The sequence below is a fragment of the Apium graveolens genome, chromosome 10 (genome assembly GCF_009905375.1).
Source record: "Apium graveolens cultivar Ventura chromosome 10, ASM990537v1, whole genome shotgun sequence".
NCBI classification, from domain to species: domain Eukaryota; kingdom Viridiplantae; phylum Streptophyta; class Magnoliopsida; order Apiales; family Apiaceae; genus Apium; species Apium graveolens.
This window is the reverse complement of record NC_133656.1, coordinates 79,332,539-79,359,077: the sequence shown is the minus strand read 5'-3', so window position 1 is coordinate 79,359,077 and position 26,539 is coordinate 79,332,539. Positions and strand designations below refer to the sequence as shown.

At 34.4% G+C, this 26,539-nt stretch overlaps 1 protein-coding gene across 1 annotated transcript; it reads right to left on the bottom strand.

The window, feature by feature from the left end:
- Positions 1-6,307: 6,307 nt before the first annotated feature.
- LOC141689350 (uncharacterized) lies at positions 6,308-9,413 on the bottom strand. The gene is made up of 3 exons (XM_074493626.1): positions 8,745-9,413; positions 8,420-8,553; positions 6,308-6,896 (listed from the first exon to the last, which is right to left on the bottom strand). The coding sequence occupies exons 1-3, from the start codon at positions 9,356-9,358 to the stop codon at positions 6,487-6,489; spliced, it is 1,158 nt and encodes a 385-aa protein (XP_074349727.1). The 5' UTR covers positions 9,359-9,413; the 3' UTR covers positions 6,308-6,486.
- Between the last annotated feature and the right edge of the window lie 17,126 nt (positions 9,414-26,539).

Below are 26,539 nucleotides of genomic sequence, written 5' to 3'. Positions count from 1 at the left end.
TTGCCTTTTGACATGAGTCACAAAGGCCATCAGGAGCAAATATTGATTTTGGCAGTCCTCTTATAAGATCTTTCTTTACTAGTTCATTTATGTTGTTGAAATTTAAATGAGAGAGTCTCTTGTGCCAATTACAGCTTTCTTCAATTGATGATCTGCTTAACAAACAGATTGCAGAACCATCAGAATTTGTTGAAAGTCTGGCTTCATATATGTTATCATGTATGTAACCTTTCAGAACCACTTTGCCTGTAGAATTACTTACAACTTCACAGTGTTCTTCAAAGAAATCCACATGATAACCTCTGTCACATATTTGACTCACACTTAGCAGATTATGTTTAAGTCCTGAGATAAGAGCTACTGTTTTAATTATGACATTCCCAAAATTGATATTGCCATATCCTAGAGTCTTTCCCATGTTGCCATCTCCATAAGAAACTCCTGGGCCAGCTTTCTCCACAAAGTCTGATAGCAGGGCTTTATTTCCAGTCATATGTCCTGAACATCCACTGTCCAGAACAAGATGTTTCTCCTGTTGCCCTGCAATCACAAAGACCACTATTGATTAGTTTTAAGGACCCAGACTTGATTGGATCCTTTGGTCTTGTTAAGTTTGTTAGCATTTGCAGTGGATTTAGTTTTAGAGTTTATGCTAACATGCTTTTTATCAGACTTTATATCAGACTTTGCATCAGAATTTACACTAGAAGGAATTACATTAACTTTCTTTAAAGAAGGTTTTATTTCATAATAATCATAGTACAAACTATGATATTCCTTTCAAGTATAAATAGAATGTCATAAACTACCACAATGAAAACAAGGATTTTATGCAAAAAGAAGCAAGATGGTTAGAGTTTCAACAATTATAGCATTTCTTTCTAGGAGCATTAGGAACAGACATATAATTATTACTTTTATTCACACCTTCCTTTCCATTCCTATTTTTCCTAGCTTCCTTTACCTTGTTCACATTTTTAATCTCTTTCAGCTTATACTTAAGCTGCTTCTTTGTCATTAATCCAATGTTTACCAAAGTTGGTTTATCCTGTTTTAATTTGTCAGAAGTTGACTTGTCTTAGACTTCTGTTTTATAGTCTTTCATCTCTTTAGAATCAGACACAATAGTTTTTGTAACAAATTTAACAGGGTTTACCTTTGGCTTTTTAGTCTGTTTGATAGCAATTGGCTTAATTGGCAAAGTCCCTTTCTCACTTTTACCATCTTCATAACCTAACCCCTCTTTCCAGTTTCCACTACTTAGAATATTCTGAGTTGTTCTGCCTGAGTTAGTCCAAGTCTTGATGATTTTTCTTTCTTTTTCTAATTTAGTTTTTAGATAATCATTCTGTATAAGAAATTCATTCTTAACATACATAACATTATCTCTCTCTGTCTGAATAGTGTTCATCTTGACTAACTCTTCTTGAAGATAGCTATTTCTGTTTTTGTACTTTAGATTTTCAGATTTTAATCTTTCATTCTCTAAAGTCTGATCTCTTTAGTTAATATAAATGTTTTTCATAAATAATCTCAACTCAGTAATATCTTCTGTATCAAAATCAAGAGTTGATAGAGGTACCTTTAGTTCAGTAGCATCAGAACTGCTATCAGCATTTGCCATTAAGGCATAGTTCACCTCTTTTTCAGATTCTGAAGTGTCTGCCCAGTTTTTCTTCTTTGTGATAAGTGCCTGGCCTTTATCACCTTTTCCTTTCTTGCAATCAGGAGAGATGTGGCCTCTTTCACCATAATTGTAGCATTTGACTTTTGAGTTGTCTCCTCTGTCAGATTTTCCCCCTTTCCCTTCAGTCTTTCTGAACCCTTTCTTGTCAGAACTTCCACCTTTCCAGGAAAACTTCTTACCCTTTTTGAATTTCTTGTAGGCTATCTTTGTGATACCCTTCACCATAAGAGCACACAGTTGCATCATCTCTGCATCAACATCCACTTTAGATAAATTTTCAGGTTCGGAATCATCATCATCAGAATCTGATGACTCTGAATCAGACTGTATGATGAGAGCCTTTCCTTTTGCCTTCCCATAGACAATTGGCTTTTCTTCAGTATTTAAAGCAATTGTCTTAGAGTTCCCTTCATGCCTCTTCTTTCTTTACTCCATCTCAAGTTCAGGAGCCTTGAGCATCCCATAGGTTTCATCAAGAGACATATCAGCAAGTTCATAGTTGTCTCTTATTGTAGTAGCTTTCAAATCCCACTCTTTAGGAAGAGCTAGTAGGAATTTCAGATTTGAATCTTCTGTATCATATTCCTTATCCATTAGTGACAGATCATTCAACAGCTTTGTGAATCTGTCATATGTCTCAGTTAGTGACTCATCAGATTTTGAGTCAAAGTGCTCATACTCATGTGTGAGTATTGTCTTCATGTTCTTTTTGATGGCATTGGTTCCTTGACATCTCACTTCCAATGCATCCCAGATTTCTTTTGCAGTCTTGTATCCAATCACCCTGTTTGACATGACATTGTCAAGTGCACTATGAAGCAAGTGTCTTACTTTTGCATCCTTGCCTCGTGAAGAGATGTCTTCAGTGGTGAGTTCTCTCTTTTCTTTGGGAATTATCTTCTGTAGCTCATTCCCAACTGCAACAGAAAGCTTTGTGGGCTTGTGTGGACCATCATAAATTCTGTCTAAATATTCTGGATCTGTAGCTTCCAGAAACATGGCCATCTTCACACTCCATACAGGGTACTCAGACACCCTAAGCATAGGAACCCTGATGGTTTCATATCTACTGGTGTTTTGAATGGGTTGAACCTTTGCAGGTTCATGAGGGTCTTGTGTTTTTGATTGATCAAACATGATTGATTGTTTATTTGGATCTTAATTATTTGTAAGCTTAACAGATTGGCTCTAATACCACTTGTTAGGCCTCAATGATATTATAGAAGGGGGTTGAATATAGTATCTACAATCAATTCGATTATAAACACAAGTATGTAACAGAAAACAAGTTTATTCAATATATCAAACTCTGTTACAGTAGGTTTAATCTACTCTCTCAGTGATGTATGATATCACTAAAAGCTGCTAGGGTTACAATGAATAATATTCTTGTGAATGATAACACTTATAGTGTAAACCCTAATCTATGTTTATATACTACACAGTTACAAGATATCTCCTAACTGACATGATAATGATTCTGTTTCCTAGAATACATCAATCAGAGATTATCTACTGCAGTCCTATAGCTGTCCAATTCTTCATGCATATCTTTACTTGTTTAATCCATATCATCTCCTGTAAATCAGCTGCTTTCCTTATCTGAAGTGTACCCGCACTTAAGTCCTGATATAAGTTCTGACGCCTTAAGTTCTGATAACTTCCTGTCTTCAGTAAGTTCTGATTTTCAGTTAAGTTCTAATACTAAGTTCTGAAACTAAACAAATCAGATTAGATATGACATCACAAATATATCTAACAAGATCGACTTAAGATAATATTTGACTTGCTTCAGAAAAAATGAGGGAGGTTGGCTATTTATAAGTAATGGAGGAAGATACTTATGCTCCAGAGATTTTTTTGGAGAGAAGAGAAGAGAAGGGATGTGAGGAGAAGAGTCGAGAAATAGTAGAAAAAAATAAATCAGTTGTGTGCTTCCGAGTTTTTGTAAAAAAAAAAGAAAGTGATTATGAAAAAGAAGATAATGTGAGAGGATTTTTCCAAATCTTCCCATTTTGTTTTGGGGGGAAATTATAGAAAATTTTCTCTCTTGATCACTTCTCTTCTCCAGTCAAAAAACTCGGGAGCACTCCTAAGAAGGAAAATTTTAAAATTATCTTTTATTTTCTCTTTTTTTCTCTCCATTTTTAAATTTTGGAGTACATAATAGAATAATGAATCGTTATGATTATCTTGTAACACATTTTTTAGGCTCATTGCTAAAATTAATAGACATTGAATTTGGTCTAATAAACTGGCTAAACTTTTGTCATCCTAGACCTAGCTGGCTAGCTTGAGAAAAGCCCTTAGTTTAAAAGGTGATATGAAAACACAAAAAGGGGTAGAGGAGATGCTTTCTTCTTCTTCTTCTTCCCCACAGAATAATTATCTAGGAAGAGGCTTGTCATGTACAATTCAAACACAATTGCCCACTTTCTTCAAATTTCTCTAACTCATACACGTCCATGTTATATATTCCACACAGATTTGGTCATGAATCATATGACCAAGTAACCTAACAAACAAAATATCCTTCTCTCTATACATGATGTTTGCCATACATATGTTAGTATTAGTTCGGAGAAATGTCTCTTTCCCTCTCTCACATATCACTTCATATATTTCTGTCTTGTTATACTGTGACTATAAAATTTGTTTGCTGTTACATCTATCCTTGGATTTGGTTGTTTGCTACATTCAAGCATATTTTCATGAATTAGTACTTGAAGACAATAGCTGTAGTTAACGATAATCCCCAAATAAACCATCTAGGTTAATGCAAATTATTGTCTTATTTCACTTGGTTAAGATCATATTTGTCGTATCTGATGATTAATTAGAACAGGGTTAATTGGTTAACAGCTGCAATCTAAAACTCAATTTTCTAATGCTACCGCGAATTGCACGAGCAGCAGCCGCAGCAGCAGCATAGTTCTAATGTTTTATATATGCAAGGCATAGAGCAATGCCAGTTCCCTATTTGCATGACTGCACCGGTAATTACGGAAGAGCATGGGCTTATTCGGATCAACTTTCGTGAAAAATCAGAACCGCAACCATATTTCTTTGATTTTAAAAATTAAAAATTGTAACCGCCAATTCGATTTGTTTTCGGTTTCACCAACGCTTCCCTCCTCACCATGTCAGTAGAATCAAGTATTTGATGGGCACAATCAAATCTAACTGTATATTTTCCAATTTTCAGGAAGGATTTTTTTCTTGGGTCACTTTGTTTTCATGTTTATTTTGATAGAAACAAAAATAAGTTATACCACAAAACCTTAAATTAGTCGGGTACTAGAAGATTAGAACCGGGGCTAAAAATTTCAACAAAACACTGCAAGCATTCACCAACTGATCAAATCTTTTGTTTAGTCGGATCTAGAAAAAATTGAATCCGATACAACTGAACCCCATGTCATTAAAAAATTACACAAAAATGTGTATCAATAGAGGGCCCTAATCTTTAATGCATGCAAACTACTCACCAACTATGACTGTTCATAACTCTCTAGGAAGAAGATACCCTCTTTTTTCAAAGCTTGCAGGTTGAAAAATGACACAGAAAAGTTACAGTCCCACGTGCATACCACGTGTTAACCTAAAGAATTGTACACCTTGTAGGGTCCTTATAAGCCCCTTACCTTTCAGTCATGGACAAAGTTGAAGATTTCGCAAGATTTTGTACAAGAGAAAGAGAATAATAAGTGATAGAGGATTTGAGATTGGATTCCAATGGATGAATGTGTGCGCAAAGTGTAATGAGAATACTAAGAGCACATGCACCCCGTGGATAGCATTGATTTGAATCAATTTATCACAATATTCATCCATTTTAAATTTTAATCATGAACCATCAAATATCACAAATTATCAAATTCAAAGGTTGATGAACTCACGAATTATCACAAATTGACGGACTTGATATACTCTCGGTATATAGAATTTATGCTAAACTCGGATGACTCATTTCATGAATCAAAGTTTTAAGGTCACGGGTGTATGCATATGCTATAACTAAATGATATTCGAGATTGGATTAAAATGGGTAAATGTGCGCCTGAGCCTGAGAATAATGTGTATACAATATATATGTTAAGAATCCTTTCAAGATTATGTTTTTATAAAAAAAAATGATCTATGTTTCATTTTCTCTGCCTTCCAACTTACCAGACTTGTCTGACTTGATAGATTTTCTGCAATTTGATCATTAGCCTCATCACAAATGCAAGGTGCACATCTAATCCTAGCTTTGCCTAGTACGTTGATGTATTAGTACATTTACAAGTTTTGTTCCATTATGATCTTTTGAAGTTTTTGTGTAAACACCGCTTATTAGATACTTTTCTCCTGTCATAAGTACATACTCGGATTCGAACGCTAACAATAAGTGACTTAATACAGACGCAAATTGTTTTCTAAAGCCCCTTGACTAAATAATATGAGAGATATAAGGGAGGATGAGCTAGGTATTTGATCCCCTTGATTTTACTTTTAGTACAACATGTTGTCCTTGAATTATTTTACGAATTGAAGTAGCTGATATGATTTGGAAGCATGATCTTCGAGGACACTGAATTCAATTGTAACTGTTAAACTCAGTTGTGCTTTGACATGTGATGGAGCAGAACACACATCTTTGCAAGTAGAACAAATTACAATGAGTTGCTTATTTAGCATCAATGTTCATTTCCTAATCATCTAAGTCACAAATTAAGTCTCAGAATGTACAGTTTGTTTGCATAAAAAATGGAAATGATTAAAGTTACAACAAGTGATTAGTTTCAATCCAATGAGCTTTAGCTAAAAGAGTTCCACAACTGAGAACACTCTTCTTCTTCTTTAGACTTCCCCCTCATTGACAACAATTCAAATGCTGAAGTTGGAGCCTGCATAAGATCCAGAGTCACATTATTCGTTCCCGGTTCATCAAATCGGTCCCAACCCTGTTGCTCCGAAAACATTTGGTTCTCGTTGCTTGGAACAAGAGGATGCTGATAATGGTGATGACTGGACTGATTGTGTTGTTGCACATTTACATCTTCTGCATGGTGAAAAGGCCAGTCTTTCTCGTAGACGAACTGCTTAGCAAGGAGAGCTGCACGGTTTTCTGCAATAAGTTCCCGGAGCGCAGCACTGCATCTTGAAGAGAGATCGGGGGATGAAATCAAGGATTCGTTCCTCGATGACAGAAGAGAGAGAGCACGGCCTGAGGATCATAATGATAAGTGTGAAAATCTGTCTTCCGTTTACATCAACTATAATTGTGCAAGTCCATCAACTTGCATAGCATCATGTCTTTTACTCGCATTTTCTTCTATAGTTGAAATATTTACAAGTGAACATGAAATGAGAATCAGACTCTAAACCTCTTTTTATTATCACCGATGGGGCACTCCTTTAATTAACCTTTAGCTACTTCTAACAATCAGAACCTAATTGTAATCTATTCCATAAAAACTTCAGGATCCATATATGTATACACACAAATGTTAAGAACGTTAATCGGATAAACCGAACCAAACCAATCATAAGTACTAGGTATTTCCGCCTAGGAAATAAGGTTTGGGGAGTGTCACACATGTATAAATTTGTAGAATGCCAAAAATTATGTAGATTACTTGACTAGGAACTATAATTAAGTACGCTCAAAAATGAGCTTGCTTTGAATTCTCTGGAAAGACAAAGTCAGCAGTTTCCTATTTATTTCTCCTTCAAACTGTTGGCAGAGCTGCTGTGTACTGTCTAATTCAAGTACATAAATCTTCATATAACACAACTTTAAGTTTGCTTTCAAGGACAATTTAGCTTCAGATACTATAACTTCTGTTTTTCTGTAATTTATTACAGAAACTACTAATATTTTACCAAAAGTTTAAGCTGTCTGTTAAATTTCTCTACAAATTGAAATAATGAAAAATTCTTTATTAACACAATATCTGCAGCTACAATCTATAGCTGAACGTACATGGTAATTGAATTTCAGGTTTAAAGCATATTCTTTCTTCATTAATTTAGTAAGTACTCCTACCTCTATAACAGAAAGGTTGTTAATTTAGGAATAGTAAAAAAATAATTTTTTTTTTTTGTCAAGAAAGACACAGAATTTTATAAAATTTAAGATATAAGAACAATGCATTAGTTTATATGAGTAAAAGATATTTAAAGGGGATCAGGTAAGAGGCAAGCAATCGAGAGCATATCCCAGTATAGGATGTTGCTAACAATGGTTTGACAAGAGTATCTATCTACTCCTAAAACCCTAGAAAAAGTATGGGATTGTTATAGGTTGATTACGGCAGAGCTACCCTAGCTGTGAACAAGACTTTTCTTTTCTTCAATACTTGTAGGTCAGAGTATCAGACTCCCAGTAATGGCTACTGTCATTGTTTCAGCTAGCCAAATTTTCATGTGTATTATTTTTTTCAACGGGTCCTGTGTAATTGGTTCTGCCTTGTGCTTAACTTTTAAATTGAAAACTATGTACTGAAAAAAATATTATACTAACAATTCAGGAACATGTTTTTTTTTTAGAAAAATTAGAAGTACATGTCTACATGACGATTATCTTTACATAAATTTCCGGGATAAGCGACGCGACAACAAGAGATAAAGAATTTTCAATTTAAGTCATGTCATTACAGTCTCACAGCATATATTTTAAAGTTAAAATAGTTGTTATATATTTAGTTATACCCTGATAGATGTTATGAATTTGGGAAGAGAATTTACCTTGACAAGGATTATTGTTTCGGGGAGTGGAAGTAGAATGTTCTTGACAACTTTTTCTTCTCCTCTCATTGTGTCCTGCTAATCTCCTCCTGCAGCTTCTCTTTGTATCATCAAACTCGGTCACTAAATGAAACCTACATAAAAAAAAAAAACCCCACTTCATATGCTAGGAAAATTTCACATACAACTATTTATTTATACATATAAAATTTCACTACAACAAAAATGACCAATTTTCGATAAAATTGATACAAAGAATCCGTCACAATAGCCCAAAACTACACATACACAACAAACTATGTAAATGTATATCGGTAATTAACACCTGCTGCATTGTTGACAAAAGCGTTGTTCCATTCCAAGCACAACTACTTTGGGAGCCTTGGAGTGCACCTCACAGACTTTATGCCTCCTGTGATACTCCTTAGCATTCAACAAAGCCACGTGGCACCCCTCCACCTGACACCTAGGCACCGTTGCCGGAATCGCCACCGTCACCGCCTCCTCATGACCGCCGTTATAATAACCCTTCCCCCGTTTCGATATCGATAACCCTGTATGCACATTTCTCCCATTAGGGTCCTCGAAATAATTCCTCTTCCCTAGCTTCAAGCACATCAAGTGAGGGTCCGGATGGCTGTGGGGCCCACTCATACCACCGCCGCCATAGAGCGCATGCTGGCTACCACCATACAGCATCTCAGGAGCCGCAGCGGGGTGGTGGTGAAATAATTCCATGTGACGGCGAAGATCGTAGTGTGAAGTATTCGTATCGGAATTAGCAGCAGCAGCAGCAGCAGTACATGATGTAGTGGAAGTAGTAGTACCAAGCTCCCAGTTGGTATTATTGTTGTTGTCCCATGCAAAATTAGTGAAATTATAAATTTGGGCTCTCGAAGTATTATTATCGTTGTGGAATAAGTTGCAGGCAGTTTCCATTGGTGAGACAGAATTGGGGATGATTTTTCTACAGATAGGGAAACTGCTAGTACTTGTGCATGTGAAAGAACATCCTGCTTTGTTGTCTTTATAAAAACACAAATAAAGATAATTATATTACGATAATGTTTGGTGTACATAATTTTGTCCAGATATGTGATGTTTTTTAATTAGAATGAGTCATTGTATTTAAATCAACAAAAAATGGCTAAGCAATGAAAAGACTGAAATGCCCTCATATTTAGAGATGACATTAGACGAAATTAACGGAATGCCACACTTTACAAGTATTTTCGATTTTTAATATTTCAAGTGATAGTTTTTGAATATCGGTATCACAAATGATCTGATAGTCTAAATGTAAGTACACGAAATATATTTTACTCTTAATTAAATCATTAGTTTTATCTTAAAATAAAAAATTACAAAAATCACTGGTTTCAAAGTAACAATATTTTTAGTATTTTAACATCATCATTATAAAGTTTAAACACAGCCTATAATTCGAAAGTGTTCACTGTCACACATAAGCGCAATATATGCATCCACTAACAAAGTAACTTTACTAATTTAATTTTAATTAAACTCTTATTTCACCAAAAAAACTAGTTATAGCTTCTCCCCTATTCTCAATTCCTTCATTCCTCTGACTCAACTCATTTTTGACATAATATTTAACTCCAACGCTACAATTTCACCTCTGTGGCAGAGGTTGTGGAGTAATCGATACCCCTTTCCAAGATAGCTGATCAAATTTCATGATAAACAAATGTATGAAGAGTCCTTCCTGTTAGTGCTCTGAATCCAGGTATGTCAGACAAACACGGCTATGATTTAGCTATTGACATCGGCTCTAATGTCCAAAATATACATGCTGAAAAGCATAACTCTACATCTACAATTTTCTGAAATAATATTACTACATTCAACTTGAATGCACAATCGGGCTCCACGCCATCGCAGATTCTGAACTCTGTATAAGCCGTACTTTCTCATTACCCAACTCTCTAAACGCATCACAAACTCACCTTATTATTTGTTAGGCCTTAAAGAATATTGTAGAGGGGGTGAATACAATATTTAACAATCAAATCGAATTAAGAACTCAAATATGAAGAATAGTTTATGTATTTATAATAAAAATTGTTACATGACTTTCTGAAAAAATGAACATCTATCCTGGAGAGTTGTTAGGTTACATAAATGATATATAAATAATTAACACATACAATGTAAACCTAATATGTACTTATATATTGCACAGTTATACAATCAATCTAACATAAATCAAATATGGAAATACAGTACATATCTTATAATTGATTGCTACAAATACTAAATTCCTACACTGACATATCTATGCAAATATTATCTCTTTTAGACAGAATAAATCATCTTCTGATTTTCATCTTGACAAATACTGATATGAATATATGATGATCTTCAAAGACTGATAATGCCATCATTTGTCAAACTCTGATATCAATCACAGACTTTGATGATAAACTCTGATAGCTAAACACTGATATCATCAATTATATTCAACAACCTCCCCAACTTGTGCATTATGTTAATATGTACGCAAAAAAATTAACAGTATACCAACATACATTCAGTGTATCAAACTTTAGCTTCAATCATGAATTCTTGAGTAAATTGTAGCTTCAATGAAGAATTGTTTGAGCAAGTTCTCTTCAGCTATGTTCAAATACACCTCTAGCCTTTACTTGATATCTTTGAGCTCTTGAGAAGATTCATCACTCTGATAGGTAGCAACCTTTAAATCGGAAATTTTACATCTGCTTAAATTCAAATTATCCTGTTGAATTAACCCATAATCTTTTGCATCTGGATTGAAAGCAATCATCTTACAACCAAGTTGTTCAACCAGTTCCGCTCCTCCTTTAGGCATATCAGCAATTGAGTTGTCCGTCAATATATACTTTAGGATAAACCTGGACTTTGACATACTTACATGCTTTTTATGTACTAAGTCTTTTAAGAACATGGACCACCTTTCTGTAGTTGGATCTTTGACAGTAAGCGCGCAAACAAGATATTCAAGTTCTTGCCAGGATTTGGTATGCATTTGCTCTTGTGACGCCCTTAGCCATTTGCCAGAATCAAGAAAATATAATATATTTTCTTTGGGCTTATCACCATCAAAATTATCAAGAATATATGTACATAGATAATTTTCTATAAGTCCTATAGCCTCATATCATCACCTATTCCGGTCAGTGTACTAGTGTCTTTGATTTTCAATACTTCACTGTGATTAGTTTCAATTTCTGAATAGCCCAACCCAGTAAGTATTCCCTCTGTAAATTCTCTTGATGATTTCTGAAGAATCTCTATTAGGTGTTGGTGTCTTTCTACTTCATAGTAACTTCTTCATCAAGAGAGATTAGACTTATCAGGATTTGAGACTAGTTGTATTTCAACATTTACTTCTTCAACTTGAGCATAGTCAGTGGTTGAAGTGATTTTCAGCTTCTCTGCCCAATCAGATCCATGAATGACTTTCCTTCTTTTATGAACCTGATTGGCTTCTTCTTCAAGAACTATGTCTTCTTCAGCTTCATCATGAGATTAATTTACTATATAGACTGGATATATCAGGATTTGAGATTTTGTACTGCTAATTTTTCTCCAACTTTCTCCATCCCCTTATAACTCCTGTCGACATTTAAAATAGCTTGAGACCTATATTTAGACCTCTCAGCATTTGTGGTTGTGCTGATATCATTGCTCTTCAAAGACTGTTCCTTGGGCCTTTCAGTCCACTGTCTTTTTGGAACATCTTTGATTAGAGGTATAATATCAGTTTGCCGACTGAGATTTTAACAAAGTAAATTCTTCCTCCATCGGTCTGGCTTTCTCAAGATCAACTCCAAGATTTACTCATTCAAATATAATCCTACTCACCTCGGAATCAAAACCTTACATTTTAATATCCTTGTAGTACAGAGTTGTCTTCTTTCCCTTCACTTTTAGAGTTTGCATATATTGAATTACTTCTACACCAACTTCCACTAACATTTCAGCCTGGTCATCATCAGCACCCATGACTGTCAGTATATGCCTTTCAGTAGTTGTCATAGTTGTAGTTGACGATTCTCTTGTATGCACAGTCTCAAGACTTGCCTTTGACCTTTACCTTTTTCACCACTTTTTCCACTTCCTCTTCCTTGGTTGGTAGTCTTTGCAGCAACACCACTAGTACCAATTTTTCCACCCTTCTACTTTCAAGTGATTTCCTCCTTTATTCCCTCCATTAGGAGCATAATCCATGTCATCGGCATATGACTTGAGCCGGTTGCATTTAGATTTAGATTTATACATAATCTCCCATTTTTGGCATCGTCACCAAGTAAAAGAGAGACTATCAGCTCTAGGGACTCATGGACCTTATCCAGTTGTCCAGACATTCTATTTTGATTTACTTCCAGTTTATCGTGTCTGGAAACAAGAGATTTTAGCTATTTCTAAACTTAAAACTCACTCTTAGTCTTGACCTCATGAAAAGAAATTTTGAGTTCATCCAATTTAGACTGAGTTTTGACTTGAGTGGAATGAATGGATCTAACCATTGGAGAAGAAGCCTTAAGATTAATAAGTATATTAGGATTTGTAATTTGTCTTTCAGTTGTCTGCAAGTGCTTAGAGGAATGGTGAACAGAGATAGGATAATGTTCATGCTTCCACTTGGAGTTCCATTCTTCCTATAAATACTGCTTAGACTCTTCAACAACCCTTTCTTTCATCTGCTTTTTCTTTTTCCTCTCAGACATATCAGCAGGAAAAATAAATTCATCAAGATCTTCATCAGAATTTAAAGCCACACATATCTTAGAGGGATCAATATCATCCATATCATCAAAATATATTGAAGCTTCATCATCAGCAATTGACTCTTTGAACATCTGTGCCACTTCACCTTCAGCATCAAAGTTTAACAAATTATCATCAAGAGGTGCAATATAAGAACCAATGGCTTCAGAAACTTCCATGTCAGTAGGAGGAACATATGTAGCACCATATGTGATGTGAAGCTCAATTCTTTAAGGAATTGTAAGCATAAGGATATGAGCATCAGTATCTATCTCCAAGACCTCTATTCCTGTAGAATGAGAAAGAGACTAGGGAATTGGATTAAATAATGGAGTATCAGCTTATGGAGTGGATTGTTGTACTTGCTCAATTACAACATGGAGTGTAGCAATGATTGGAGTGGAAACATGAGTGGACTGCAAAATATCAGTAGTTATACCTACAGAGATCAGCATGAGCACTAGGTGCATCAGGATTTAATTGAGGGTCTATAGGTTGTTAACCAGCAACTATTTCTTTGATACTCTGAGCATCTACAAAAATAAAAAATGAACCACTTATATCTCTATTTTTTAAAGGAGTCTCACTACTTCTCATACCACTCACCTCAAGACTTTTAAGAGTCAAAGTTTTTTTACAAGGATTGACTAAATCCTTTGTCTCAACTACCTCTCCTTTTGCCATGTCAGGAGCCTGCCTCTCTAATTTTTTTATTTTTTTCTTGATCGTTTCTCTCAATCTCACTAGAAAAGCTCAAATTTAGTTGTCATACAAAAATAAGAGGCGGCTGAGAAGTGATGTCTGTGATCACATGAATAGGGGCACCCTCATGTGGAAGACTATACATGATCATACCATCTTTATAAGAGTTAAAAGTAAATCCTGACAAAATAGTATCAGTATTTAAATTAAATATTGATAAAAAAAAGAGTCAGTATTTATACGTTGTGTAGTAGAAGTGTCATCTTCTTATACAGGGAGTGCATCCAAAGGAGTGACTGAAAGAGCTTCAATAGTTGATATAGTGGGATGCACTTTTCCTTCCAAATCCAATGCCAGTACAAGAACATCAGGAGGTAATCCTGCATTATCACTTTGAGATAATGGTTCTTGTGAGGCTGGAGGTTTATGAGTTGTTAAATCTCTTTGAGATTCAGGTTCTTGTGTACTCTCTAGACCCGAAAATTCTGGCCAAGACATGACTTACACGACATGAAATGACACAAAAATTTAGTGTTTGTGTTTACCATTTAGTACACGACACGAATATACACAAACACGAAAGTACACGGGTAAGATTTTGTGTCGGTTTTGTTTTTATCCTTTGAGTATACGACACGATACGAAGTATATGATATAATTAAATATATAAATATAAATATAAATATATATAATTTAATAAATTTATAAATAAAAAAAAACTAATATAACAATACATTATAAAATATAACCTCTACGCATAAACAAATAGTCAAATACAATGGCTCGGGTCAAAAATAAGTCAATACTAAAAAATAACGGGTCTCTTATCTTTGATTTTCAGTCTTTACTTTACTACGACTACAAAATTGGGAATTAGGGTTATGTTAGAATTTAGAGAAACAACCGCTGAGCCGCCCATCTGAAGTCTCAAATTATCAAATCTACAATGGATGAAGAACACCTAGATGCCAATATTCTAGTAGTTTACTTCTCATTAATAATTATATTTGATTAGTATTATATTTACTTTAGACTCTAAAGTATATCGAATCTTTGAGTTAAATTATGATTAAATTTACTTCTTCACTTGTTGATCATATTCGTTAAGTATATTGATTGAGAATTTGTTTATCTTGGTATGTTTTGATTTCTTACTTTTTTTGTAATTTATTATATTCTCTAGGTATATGAATCATTAAGTGAGGATAAAGCAGATTTGTAGGAGAATGAAAATGAAAATAAGGTTCCAACCACGGATGGTTCATTCCAACAAGAGACGCATTTAAAGAGTAATAAACGGAAGTGGTCGAGGTACTGGGATACTTTTGATTATATCAAGGGTGTAAACAGTGAGGGAGATATATCCAAGTGTAATTCATCGTTTGGGACCGGGAACATGCGACTTGTACAAAATTTAGAGACGTGAGGCAGATGATTATTTCCAGCCGCCAAGGTTCTATGAAGATGCAAAATTCAAAATTTGATCCTTTAATTTTCAGAGTCATGATCACAGATGCAATGGTAAAACACAATTTACCGCTTGAATTTGTTGAGTATGGGGGCATTAGAGAAGCTTTTAAATATGCAATCCAAAAGCCATTTTAGTGAGTAGGAACACTTTAAGAAGTGATATATTTATTGGTTATAGATCTAAAAAAATAAATTTGTTGAACATATTAAAAAATGTTAGTGGTAGAATATGTTTAACTTTACATTTATGGACTTCCTTAGCAACCGATGGATACATCACACTTACAGCTCACTTTATTACCGATGATTGAGTCTTGCATAAAAAGTTGTTGAACTTTTCGTACATGCCATCGCTACACACGGGGATCACAATTTCTGATAAAATATACAAGTTATTATGTGAATGGAACCTTGAGTATAACTTGTTCAATATCATTTTGGATAATGCATCCAGTAATGATGTATTTGTTGATATTTTGAAAACACAACTAGATTTGAGGAAAGCTTTGCTTAATAAATGAGAGTTCTTTTATATTAGATGTTGTGCGCACATCCTTAATTTGATTGTGCAAGAGGGTCTAAAAGATATGGATGTTTCCCTTGTTAAGATTAGGGAGTCGATCAAGTATGTTAAAAGTTCTCAAGGTAGGAAGGAAAAGTTTAAGGAATGTATAGAACACGTGGCTCTAGAAAAAAGAAAGATGTGACGACAAGATGGAATTTAACTTACCTTATGCTTAATAGCGCACTTTACTATTGTAGTGCCTTTGTTCATTTGCAATTAAGTGACTCTAACTATAAGCATGCTCTTGGTGAGGATTAATGGGATAAAGTTGAGGGAATTTGTACATATCTTGGTGTTTTTTACAATGTTCACTCGGTTATTTTTGGGCACAAAATACCCCACAGACAATTTATATTTTCCGAATGTCTTTCTAGTGCAACATACATTAAGCACAATTGTCCAAGATATGAATTATATTATAAGATCTATGGTTATGCAACCGAATTTTGACAAGTATTGGTCAGATTATAACATGATACTTGCCATTGTTGTTGTGTTCGATCCTCGATATAAAACACAGTTCGTGGAGTTATGTTATAAAAGGCTATATTGGGATGATTGTTATCTGATTTCAAAAATTCACGATACCTAGTATGCTTTATGTGATTTATAAAAGGACACCATGCCTACCTACAATGTTGTGTTTGGAAGTCAGCCAAGAACTTCTATTCAGAATCAAGGAATTGATGTGATGAAGGTGTCCTCTTGTTTCTTATCTGCTCAGTTTTAATATTCTGCCATGTTTTATGAATTTACATTTTCTGCTCAATTTAAATAATCTACGTAGGATTATAAATTTTTGTATCGTCCAAATTTACTAACTTGTATTCTGATTTTGTTTAAGGAATTCGATGCCTTGGACTGTGATCATGGGACTGCCTTAGAAAAAATGAATGGATAGATATTTAGAAGAGAAGCGCTTAAATAGATCCCTTGAGATTGATGTCCTGGATTATTGGAGTACAAATTAGTTCAGATTCCCTAACCTGGCACTTATAGCTCGAGACGTGCTGACATTTTCGATTTCAACCATCGCGACGGAGTCCGCTTTTAGTATTGGATTAAGGGTCTTAGATCAATATCTCAGTTGTTTGGCACACAATATTGTGAAGAGTCTAATTTGTACTCGTGAATGGAAATTCAATGTGCCAGAAGGTGAAAAACTAATTGGATAAGGCTTTATTTTGGACATTCTTTAAAGCTAAAAAAGGATTAATATTGTCATGTTTTTTGGTTTGCAATTCATCATAATTATCCATTGGAAGAGCTCACTCAAGATATCATGAAGCTTGATATTAAAGACAAAGACAATGTTGATCGTGACATTTGAGGTATAAGCTGAACCTATTTTATGATTTAAGTACTTATTCGCTTCAAGTTCTATCTTTTTCCAGATATTTATGTCTATGTATATATTGATGATGCTACAGATTGTACTTATTGTATCCCTTTGCATTTCTATCTCCTTAACATGCATTTTATAATATATACATATTAACATTATTAGGATTTACAGTTCTTTCTTTTGGGTCTTATATTAGTTGTCACTTGTCATGTCCAGTGTCCGAAGCAATGTAATACATCATATATATGAAATATGGATATTAGCTTGTTCTATGGCGGTTCAGATAATATGGTGAATTGGTGACACAACTTATACTCAACTGTTAGTATGATGGCTAAGAAATTGATTGAGTGTTAGTAATTGGGTAGTATATATGTTGGGACTGAGATTTTTGAAAAGATAATGGCATTCTATTTTTAATGTTTTTTATTTTTATTTTATTTATAGTGTAGTTGATGGATTATGTAGCTGCTTGAGCAAGACAGAAGTCCTATATATTTTTTTCTTTCCTCCATGTTTATCAACTTCTGTAAATCTACCAATTATTTTATATGTTCTTGCTTGCTAGTTCTTAGGTTATTTATTAACTTACATGATGTTTAAAATATATACAATAAGTTCCATGTGATGAATGTTTATAGCAGCTAGAGTATGGGACTTGTTTTATGTTATGCTTTTATTTTTCAGCTAGGATATTGTAATTTCTAATAGTAACAACAAGTCTACATCTAATTGTTATGTTTAGTGGTCTGCTTTACAGGTATCTGAACCATTGGGGAGAGTGTAAATGTGCAGAAGATGGAAAATGAAGACAACCGTTCTCTTAAAATATAAGCATCTTTTACTAAGAATTATCTTGTAATTTTTTATTTGTTGGACCTAGCCTAAATTTTGAAAAACTACTGTGAACTTTAACTATTTCATGTAACAGTTAGTTTCCATTCGTGTAATTTTAGTTCATTTCATTCTGTGTACTTGAATGGTACACGAAAAATTTCATGTACACCAATACGTGTCGTGTCTGGTCGTGTAAGAGCCGTGTCGTGTTCGTGTCCCAGTTTCAGGTACACGGATACATTTTGTGTCATTTCATTTCTACAAATAAAGTATACGAGACACGACATTACACAACACAAAATGACATGATCTAAATGATTTTACAGGTCTAGTACTCCCCTCTTCATTATCTAAATCATCTGCCTGAGCCTTTTTGAGACGAACACCAATTTTATCCTTCTTATAGTGAGACCCAATGTTCTTGAAATAGCTCTTTATCTTGGATACTTCAGCTATGATCTTGGCAGTTTCAATATCATGCCTTTCCCGAATGGTTTGGATGACTACAGAATCATAATTTATTATATCTTCTACGCCACTTCGAGGTGTAGGTTCTTGTGGGGCAAAGCCATCAGTAGGTGCTTCATCATAAGGAGATGAAGGTTTTTGTGGGCTAGGCTCACTTTCAATAAATATCCTGGATACCAAATCTCGTTCAATGGTTGTTTTTTGAGCTGCTCTTTGCTGAATGTCAGCCATGATTCTTTGCACTTGCTCAGAAGTAGCAAATATTTCTCTCACCTTTGGATAAGACTTTACTGGTGAGTCAGAAATTGAAACTGGTGTAGCTGCAACATTTCCATCATTATGACTCCTTGACCTTGTTTGAGTGGATGCAGTTGTACCTTCCTTTGCAATTTCTTGCTTGATTTTCAATGCCTGTTTGGCAAAGTAGGTCTTGACCAGCTTTCTCTTATTTGGCCAGGGCTTGCAGCATCAGTATTAACATCATCAGCGTTTGATGCACCATGTCAGTTGATAAAACAACTGGTGCTTGAGTATAATAAGCTTTTAATTTCTGAAATTTAGATGAAAGGGAGCATTGTCCTCATCATCTAATTCTGACTCTGCAACAATCATCATTCTCTTTTTAGATTCTAAAAGTTTTTTAGAAGATTGAGAAGTTGTTTTTTTACTTTCACCCTTTCCTGCATCAGTATTTGTGTGTTCTTTCTGAGAAATCCTAAGTCCTGATGCTTGTGAAGCATCAGACTTTCCTAGTCTCTCTCTTTTTACAACATATGCCTGTTGAGAGCACCTGAGTGGTTGTGTTTGGGTTGTAGAGCTGGGGTTAGGTACAGGGGTTTTCATCAGTAATCGCCTGTAGTTTAGCTCTTTGCACATTCTATTATGCATAAGTCTCAGGACGCCTTGCAATAAGCAAGTTCCTGGAAGAAACTGGAATTTTAAGAGCGGGAAGATTATCCTTCTCTTTTCCCTTAGAGATCATGTAAAAAATGTTCTTTTTGCTATTTTAAACACTGATATGATTTCATTTGCAGGGATATCAACATTTGGACAACAATGATTGAAAATAAGTCGACAAAATATAGCATAATAGACAGTTTTTGGATAAGCTCTTAATCTATCTCCTATAAAGCATATAATTGCTCTATCAAAATCATAATTACAGGAGTGCAGTAGAGAGTACCCAATTTCCGTGACATCTAGGTAATGCATCAAAATTAGTGCTTTTATTGTTGAATGCCCTTTTGATACAGTCAAAAAAAGAAGTTTCATTCTTTTCGAAGAGCGTGCTTTTTTAATTGACCTAAGTTTTTCATGTCCTTATCATACCCAATTTGGTTAAGAAAATGTCTCATATCTCCATCAGCAACTGAAATTGAGTAAGATTTATGAGAAGGTATGTGGAGAGCTTCCCTGACAATTTGAGGAGTAACTACCTTAGATTCTCCATTGTACTCAAAAATGATACTTGGAGTGCCACAATTTGGACCTCTATCACCAAACACCCATCTTCTCCAAAAAGCAAGAACATTGTTACCATAATTCACTGTAAGAATAGTATAATATCAATGTTTACCATCAGAGTTTGCAATCAGAGTTTAGTACTGGAAGATATCGGAGTTTATCAAGCTTATCAGTATTTGACAGATCAGAGTTTATTATCAGTATTTATCTATCAGCATATGTCAAAGTTGGATTCCAGGAAGTGATTGATTCTATGTAGAAGACTTGATTTGAAAACGATATGTCGGTGTAGGACTTTATTTAATTATAGCAATCAATATTTGGCTATGTATTAAGATTCCTTATTCATTTATATCATATCAACTAGATTGATTGTGTAACCGTGCAGTATATAAACACAAATTAGGTTAACACTATATGTGTTATGCATTTTTTTATCATTACACATAATCTAACAGCTCTCGGGGATATATATATATATATATATATATATTCATCCTTTAAAAGAGTGTTGTAATCAATTTTATTTATTAATATAAAAATTGTTCTTCATTGTTGAGTACTTGATTCAAATTGATTGGTAATTCTGTATTCACCCCCCTCTACAGTATACTTAAAGGCCTAACAATTGATATCAAGGCTTGTTGTTCATACACAAACAACTTAAGATCCAGAAAATAATCAATAATGGCAGACAAAGAAACTCAACCACCACCACCACCACTAGTCACAACCCAAATAAACAACATCATGAGTAGGTATGAAACCATTAGAGTTCCAATTCTCAAGGTCAATGAATATCCAATCTGTAAATTTAAGATGGCTATGTGCTTGGAGGCAGCAGATCCTGAATATCTGAACATGATCTATGATGGTCCTCACAAGCCCATGAAACTGGCAGTTGTAGTTCCTAGTCAAGATGAGAATATAGTTGACAAGGAAAAAAAAGACTATACACCTGAGGATCTTTCATCCATTATGAAATATGCAAAAGTCAGACATCTTTTGCATAGAAATCTAGACAGTGTTATGTCCAATAGGGTGATTGGATGCAAAATAGCCAAGGAAATTTGGGACATTTTGGAGGTTAAGTGTCAAGGCAAAACTGCTATCAAGAAGAACATAATGACTATACTCACTCGGGAGTATGAGCACTTTGACTCAAAAGTTGATGAGTCTTTGACTGAAATCTATGATAAATTTCAGAAATTGTTGAATGACTTGTCACTTGTTGACAAAGAATATGATCCAGAAGATTCAAACTTGAAGTTTCTTCTTGCACTCCTTGAAAAGTGGGACTTGAAAGTCACATTAATTAGGGATAACTATGATCTTGAAGATACATCTCTGGATGAGATCTATGGAATGCTAAAGACTCGTGAACTGGAGATGGAGTACATAAGCAAAAGGAAAGGGCCAGGATTAGACAAGTTGCACCCAAGGTTGAAGAAAAATCTAGAGAAAGAGTTGTGAGAAAAGGTCATTCAAGAGGAAAAGCCTTGATTATAAAGTCTGATACTGAGTCATCAAATACTGATGATGATTCAAACTATGATATTTCTTCAGACTCCGAAAGTGATCATATGGATGATAAGAAGATCTTGCAGATGGCTGCTTTGATGGTGAAAAGCTTCAAAACGATGGCCTATAAGGACTCAAGAAAGGAAATAGATTTTCCAAGAGAGGCTCCAGTTCTTCAAACTATGACAAGAAGAACTACATGAAATATGGTGAAAATGAGTCTAAATCTAGCAAAATTAACAAGTCCAAGGTCAAGAGTTATAACTGTGATGGAGTTGGATACTTTGCACCTGATTGCAAGAAACTAAAAGCTGAAAAAAATGGCCTTGATTGCAAAGAAGAAGAATTGGGATGATACATCAAAATCTAATGAGGGTACAAACTATGCTCTCATGGCTAATGCTGATAGTGATTCTTAGGCAACTGAGATGAAGGTACCTCAAACAAATCTAGCTTTTGATACTGATGATATCTGTGAATTAAGGCTATTTCTTAAAACACTGTATTTTAGTTATAGGGATCAAACTCTAGAAAAATGCAAGAAATAAAATTGCAAATTTATATTTAAAGAAAAGAAATGATCACCTAGAAGCTGAGTTAATTTTAATGTTAGAAACTCAAAAGGAAAGAGATGATGATGTTTATGTTAAGAATAAGCTGTTAGAAAAGCATGTTTACTGGGTAGAAAAAGAATTGTCTAAGGAAAGTGAGGTAATTAAACTCTGGAATAAGTCAGGAAGGTCAACCTAAGGTATTATTGAAAGTCGTTGTTGGGGATCAGTATTAGGTTATAAAGATAAATCTAATTTCGACAAATTAAATAAAAAAGAGACTGAGAAGGTTAAACCAGTAAATACTGATAAGAATGTCAAACTGAACAAGTCTCAGTTAAAACCTGTTAAGTTGAATTTAAGTGCTGATGGTACCAAGTCAATAATGAGAAAGGTTCAACATCAGCATCTAAGTCAAATTTAAATAGTAATAAGCATGAACATGTACATACTAAGTCAGTAAATATTGGTTTAATGACTCAGAAGCAGTTTAGGCAAAAGTTGAAGGAATTAAAAATAAAAAATAAGGACAAACAGCCTTGAAAGAACAAAAATGGAAAAGCAGATGTCAATAAGGAGAACAAATACAAACCTATTCCCAGTACACCTAGAAAGGCTTGTTTAAATTGTGGTGGTACTAATCATCTTGTTGTTGCTTGTAGGAATAATAAAGGAATAAATATTGTTCCTCCTAAATCAGAGTTTAAGAACATAACCATTTAGATATAGACCACAACAACCTTGTTTTCATTGTGGTAGTAATTGGTATTCCATTTACACATGTAAAGAGTATCACGGTTTATATTATGATTATTATGAACTGAAACCCTCTTTAAATAAGATAAAAGTTATTTTTCATGTGTAACTCCTGATATTAAGAATATTAGCAAACTCTGATGTAAATACTTCAGTTGTAAATGTTAAAAAACTTAAAAAAGGCCAAAAGATCCAAGCAAGTCTGAGTCCTTAAAAACTCTAATTAATGGCTCATATGATTGCATGGCAACATGAAAAAAATGGCCTTGATTGCAAAGAAGAAGAATTGGGATGATACATCAGAATCTAATGAGGGTACAAACTATGCTCTCATGGCTAATGCTGATAGTGATTCTTAGGCAACTGAGATGAAGGTACCTCAAACAAATCTAGCTTTTGATACTGATGATATCTGTGAATTAAGGCTATTTCTTAAAACACTGTATTTTAGTTATAGGGATCAAACTCTAGAAAAATGCAAGAAATAAAATTGCAAATTCATATTTAAAGAAAAGAAATGATCACCTAGAAGCTGAGTTAATTTTAATGTTTGAAACTCAAAAGGAAAGAGATGATGATGTTTATGTTAAGAATAAGCTGTTAGAAAAGCATGCTTACTGGGTAGAAAAAGAATTGTCTAAGGAAAGTGAGGCAATTAAACTCTGGAATAAGTCAGGAAGGTCAACCTAAGGTATTATTGAAAGTGGTTGTTGGGGATCAGTATTAGGTTATAAAGATAAATCTAATTTCGACAAATCAAATAAAAAAGAGACTGAGGAGGTTAAACCAGTAAATACTGATAAGAATGTCAAACTAAACAAGTCTCAGTTAAAACCTGTTAAGTTGAATTTAAGTGCTGATGGTACCAAGTCAATAATGAGAAAGGTTCAACATCAGCATCTAAGTCAAACTTAAATAGTAATAAGCGTTAACAGGTACATACTAAGTCAGTAAATATTGGTTTAATGACTCAGAAGCAGTTTAGGCAAAAGTTGAAGGAATTAAAAATAATAAATAAGGACAAACAGCCTTGAAAGAACAAAAATGGAAAAGCAGATGTCAATAAGGAGAACAGATACAAACCTATTCCCAGTACACCTAGAAAGGCTTGTTTAAATTGTGGTGGTACTAATCATCTTGTTGTTGCTTGTAGGAAGAATAAAGGAATAAATATTGTTCCTCCTAAATCAGAGTTTAGGAACATAACCATTTAGATATAGACCACTACAACCTTGTTTTCATTGTGGTAGTAATTGGCATTCCATTTACACATGTAAAGAGTATCACAGTTTATATTATGATTATTATGAACTGAAACCCTCTTTAAATAAGATAAAAGTTATTTTTCACGTGTAACTCCTGATATTAAGAATATTAGCAAACTCTGATGTAAAGACTTCGGTTGTAAATGTTAAAAAACTTAAAAAAGGCCAAAAGGTCCATGCAAGTCTGGGTCCTTAAAAACTCTAATTAATGGCTCATATGATTGCATGGCAACATAAAAAATTCATTAGTCTTGGACAGTGGATGCTCAAAACATATGACTTAAAATAAGTCCCTGCTATCAGAGTTTAAGGAGAAGGCTGGCCCAAGTGTTTCTTATGAAGATGGAAATTTAGGAAAGACTTTGGGATATGACAACATCAAACTTGGGAATGTCATCATCAAAAATGTAGCTCTTGTTACAGGATGACTCAAGCTTAATCTGATAAGTGTGAGTCAAATCTGTGACAGAGGTTACCATGTGGATTTTTATGAAGAACTTTGTGAAATTGTCAAAAATTCAGATGACAAAGTTGCAATGATTGGCTACAGACATAGAAAGTTATATGAGTCTCCACAAACACTAATGGCTCTACAATTTGTCAGTTAAGTAGAGAAACTGTGAAAGATAACTGGAACTGGCATAAAAAAACTTTCTCACTTGGATTTCAACAACATCAATGAACTTGTGAAGAAAGATCTTGTAAAAGAATTACCCAATGCAGTTTTTACTCCCGATGACCTATGTGATTCATGCCAGAAGGCCAAGCTAAGTAAATCATTTTTCAATAGTAAGACCGAATCCTCAATTTTGAACCATTTCACTTATTACCCATTGATCTTTATGGTCCGGTAAATATAATGTCAGTAGCCACGAAGATGTATACACTTGTCATTGTGGATCAGTACACCAGATGCATATGGGTATACTTTTTGCATACAAAGAATGAGACACCATCCATTCTTCTTGATCATGTGAGGCAACTGAAAAAAGGATCAAAACACAAAGTGAAGATTATCAGAAGTGACAATGGAACTGAATTCAAGAATAACACTATGGAAGAATTTTATAAATATAAAAGGATCAAACAGAAATTTTATGCCTCGGGAACTCCACAGAAAAAGGGAGTTCCTGAAAGAAAGAACGGACTCTTATAGAAGCTGCAAGGACCATGCTCGAGGAAGCAAAATTGCCAACCTCTTTCTAAGCCGAGGCTGTGCAAACCGCATGCTTCACACAAAATACAACTCTGATAAACAAGCATGGCAAGTCACCATTTGAGATGGTGAAAGGAAAGAAGCCAAATATGAAATTCTTTCCTATTTTTGGATGTAAATGTTTTGTTCTCAAAACTCATCCTGAACAGCGCACATAATTTGATCTAAAGACTGATGAAAGAGTTTTTGTTAGATATCAACTATCAAGAAAAGCCTTCAGAGCGTATAACCTGAAAACAAAAGTGATCATGGAATCTATTCATGTTTCTTTTGATGACAAGATGATTACAGGTCTAGAAGGTATAGATGATCATAAAACACCGAGATTTGAAAATGAAGTACCAAATGCTGAACAACTAAATCCTGATGGACTGATAAATTCTGATACTGTAAATTCTAATATCACTTTAAACTCTGATGAACCACTGGTCAGTGAAAGTAAGACAAATATTAAAGCACATGTTATGGGGGAGCAACATGATTCTCGTCAAGAGTCAAGCTCAAGTGATTTAAGTCCAAACACATCAGTAAATACTTTATCAGACTCTGACTCCTCAAATACTGATGAAGTAAATACTGATAATTCTGGAAGCACTGATTCAGGAGGAACATCAGGAAATGATCATGGTACACATCAAAGTGGAAATAGAGACTTCATGGATCAAGGGGGTCTTCTTCAAGAAGTCATCTCCTTTCTGCAAGAAAATGGACTAAGTCACACACTCCTGACTTAATTATTGGAAATCCTGATAGTGTTGTAAAGTCCAGAAAATCTACTCAAAATGAATGTATCTACCATTCTTTTATATCTCAGACTGAAGCTAAGAAAGTGGATAAAGCTCTTCAAGATGCTGATTGGGTCACCGTAATGCAAGAGGATCTCAATGAATTTAAAAGGAACAAAGTCTGGACGTTAGTACCAAGGCCAAAAGTCAGATCAATAGTTGGTACTAAATGGGTTTTCAGAAACAAGACTGACAGTGAGGGAATTATTATAAGAAATAAAGCAAGATTGGTTGCAAATGGATATTCTCATCAAAAATGTATAGGCTATGATGAAATTTTTGCTCTTGTTGCAAGACTTGAGGCCATCAGAATTTTTCTGGCCTATGCTGCCCACATGAAATTCAAAGTGTTCCAAATGGATGTTTAAAATGCATTTCTTAATGGTGAACTTGATGAGAAAG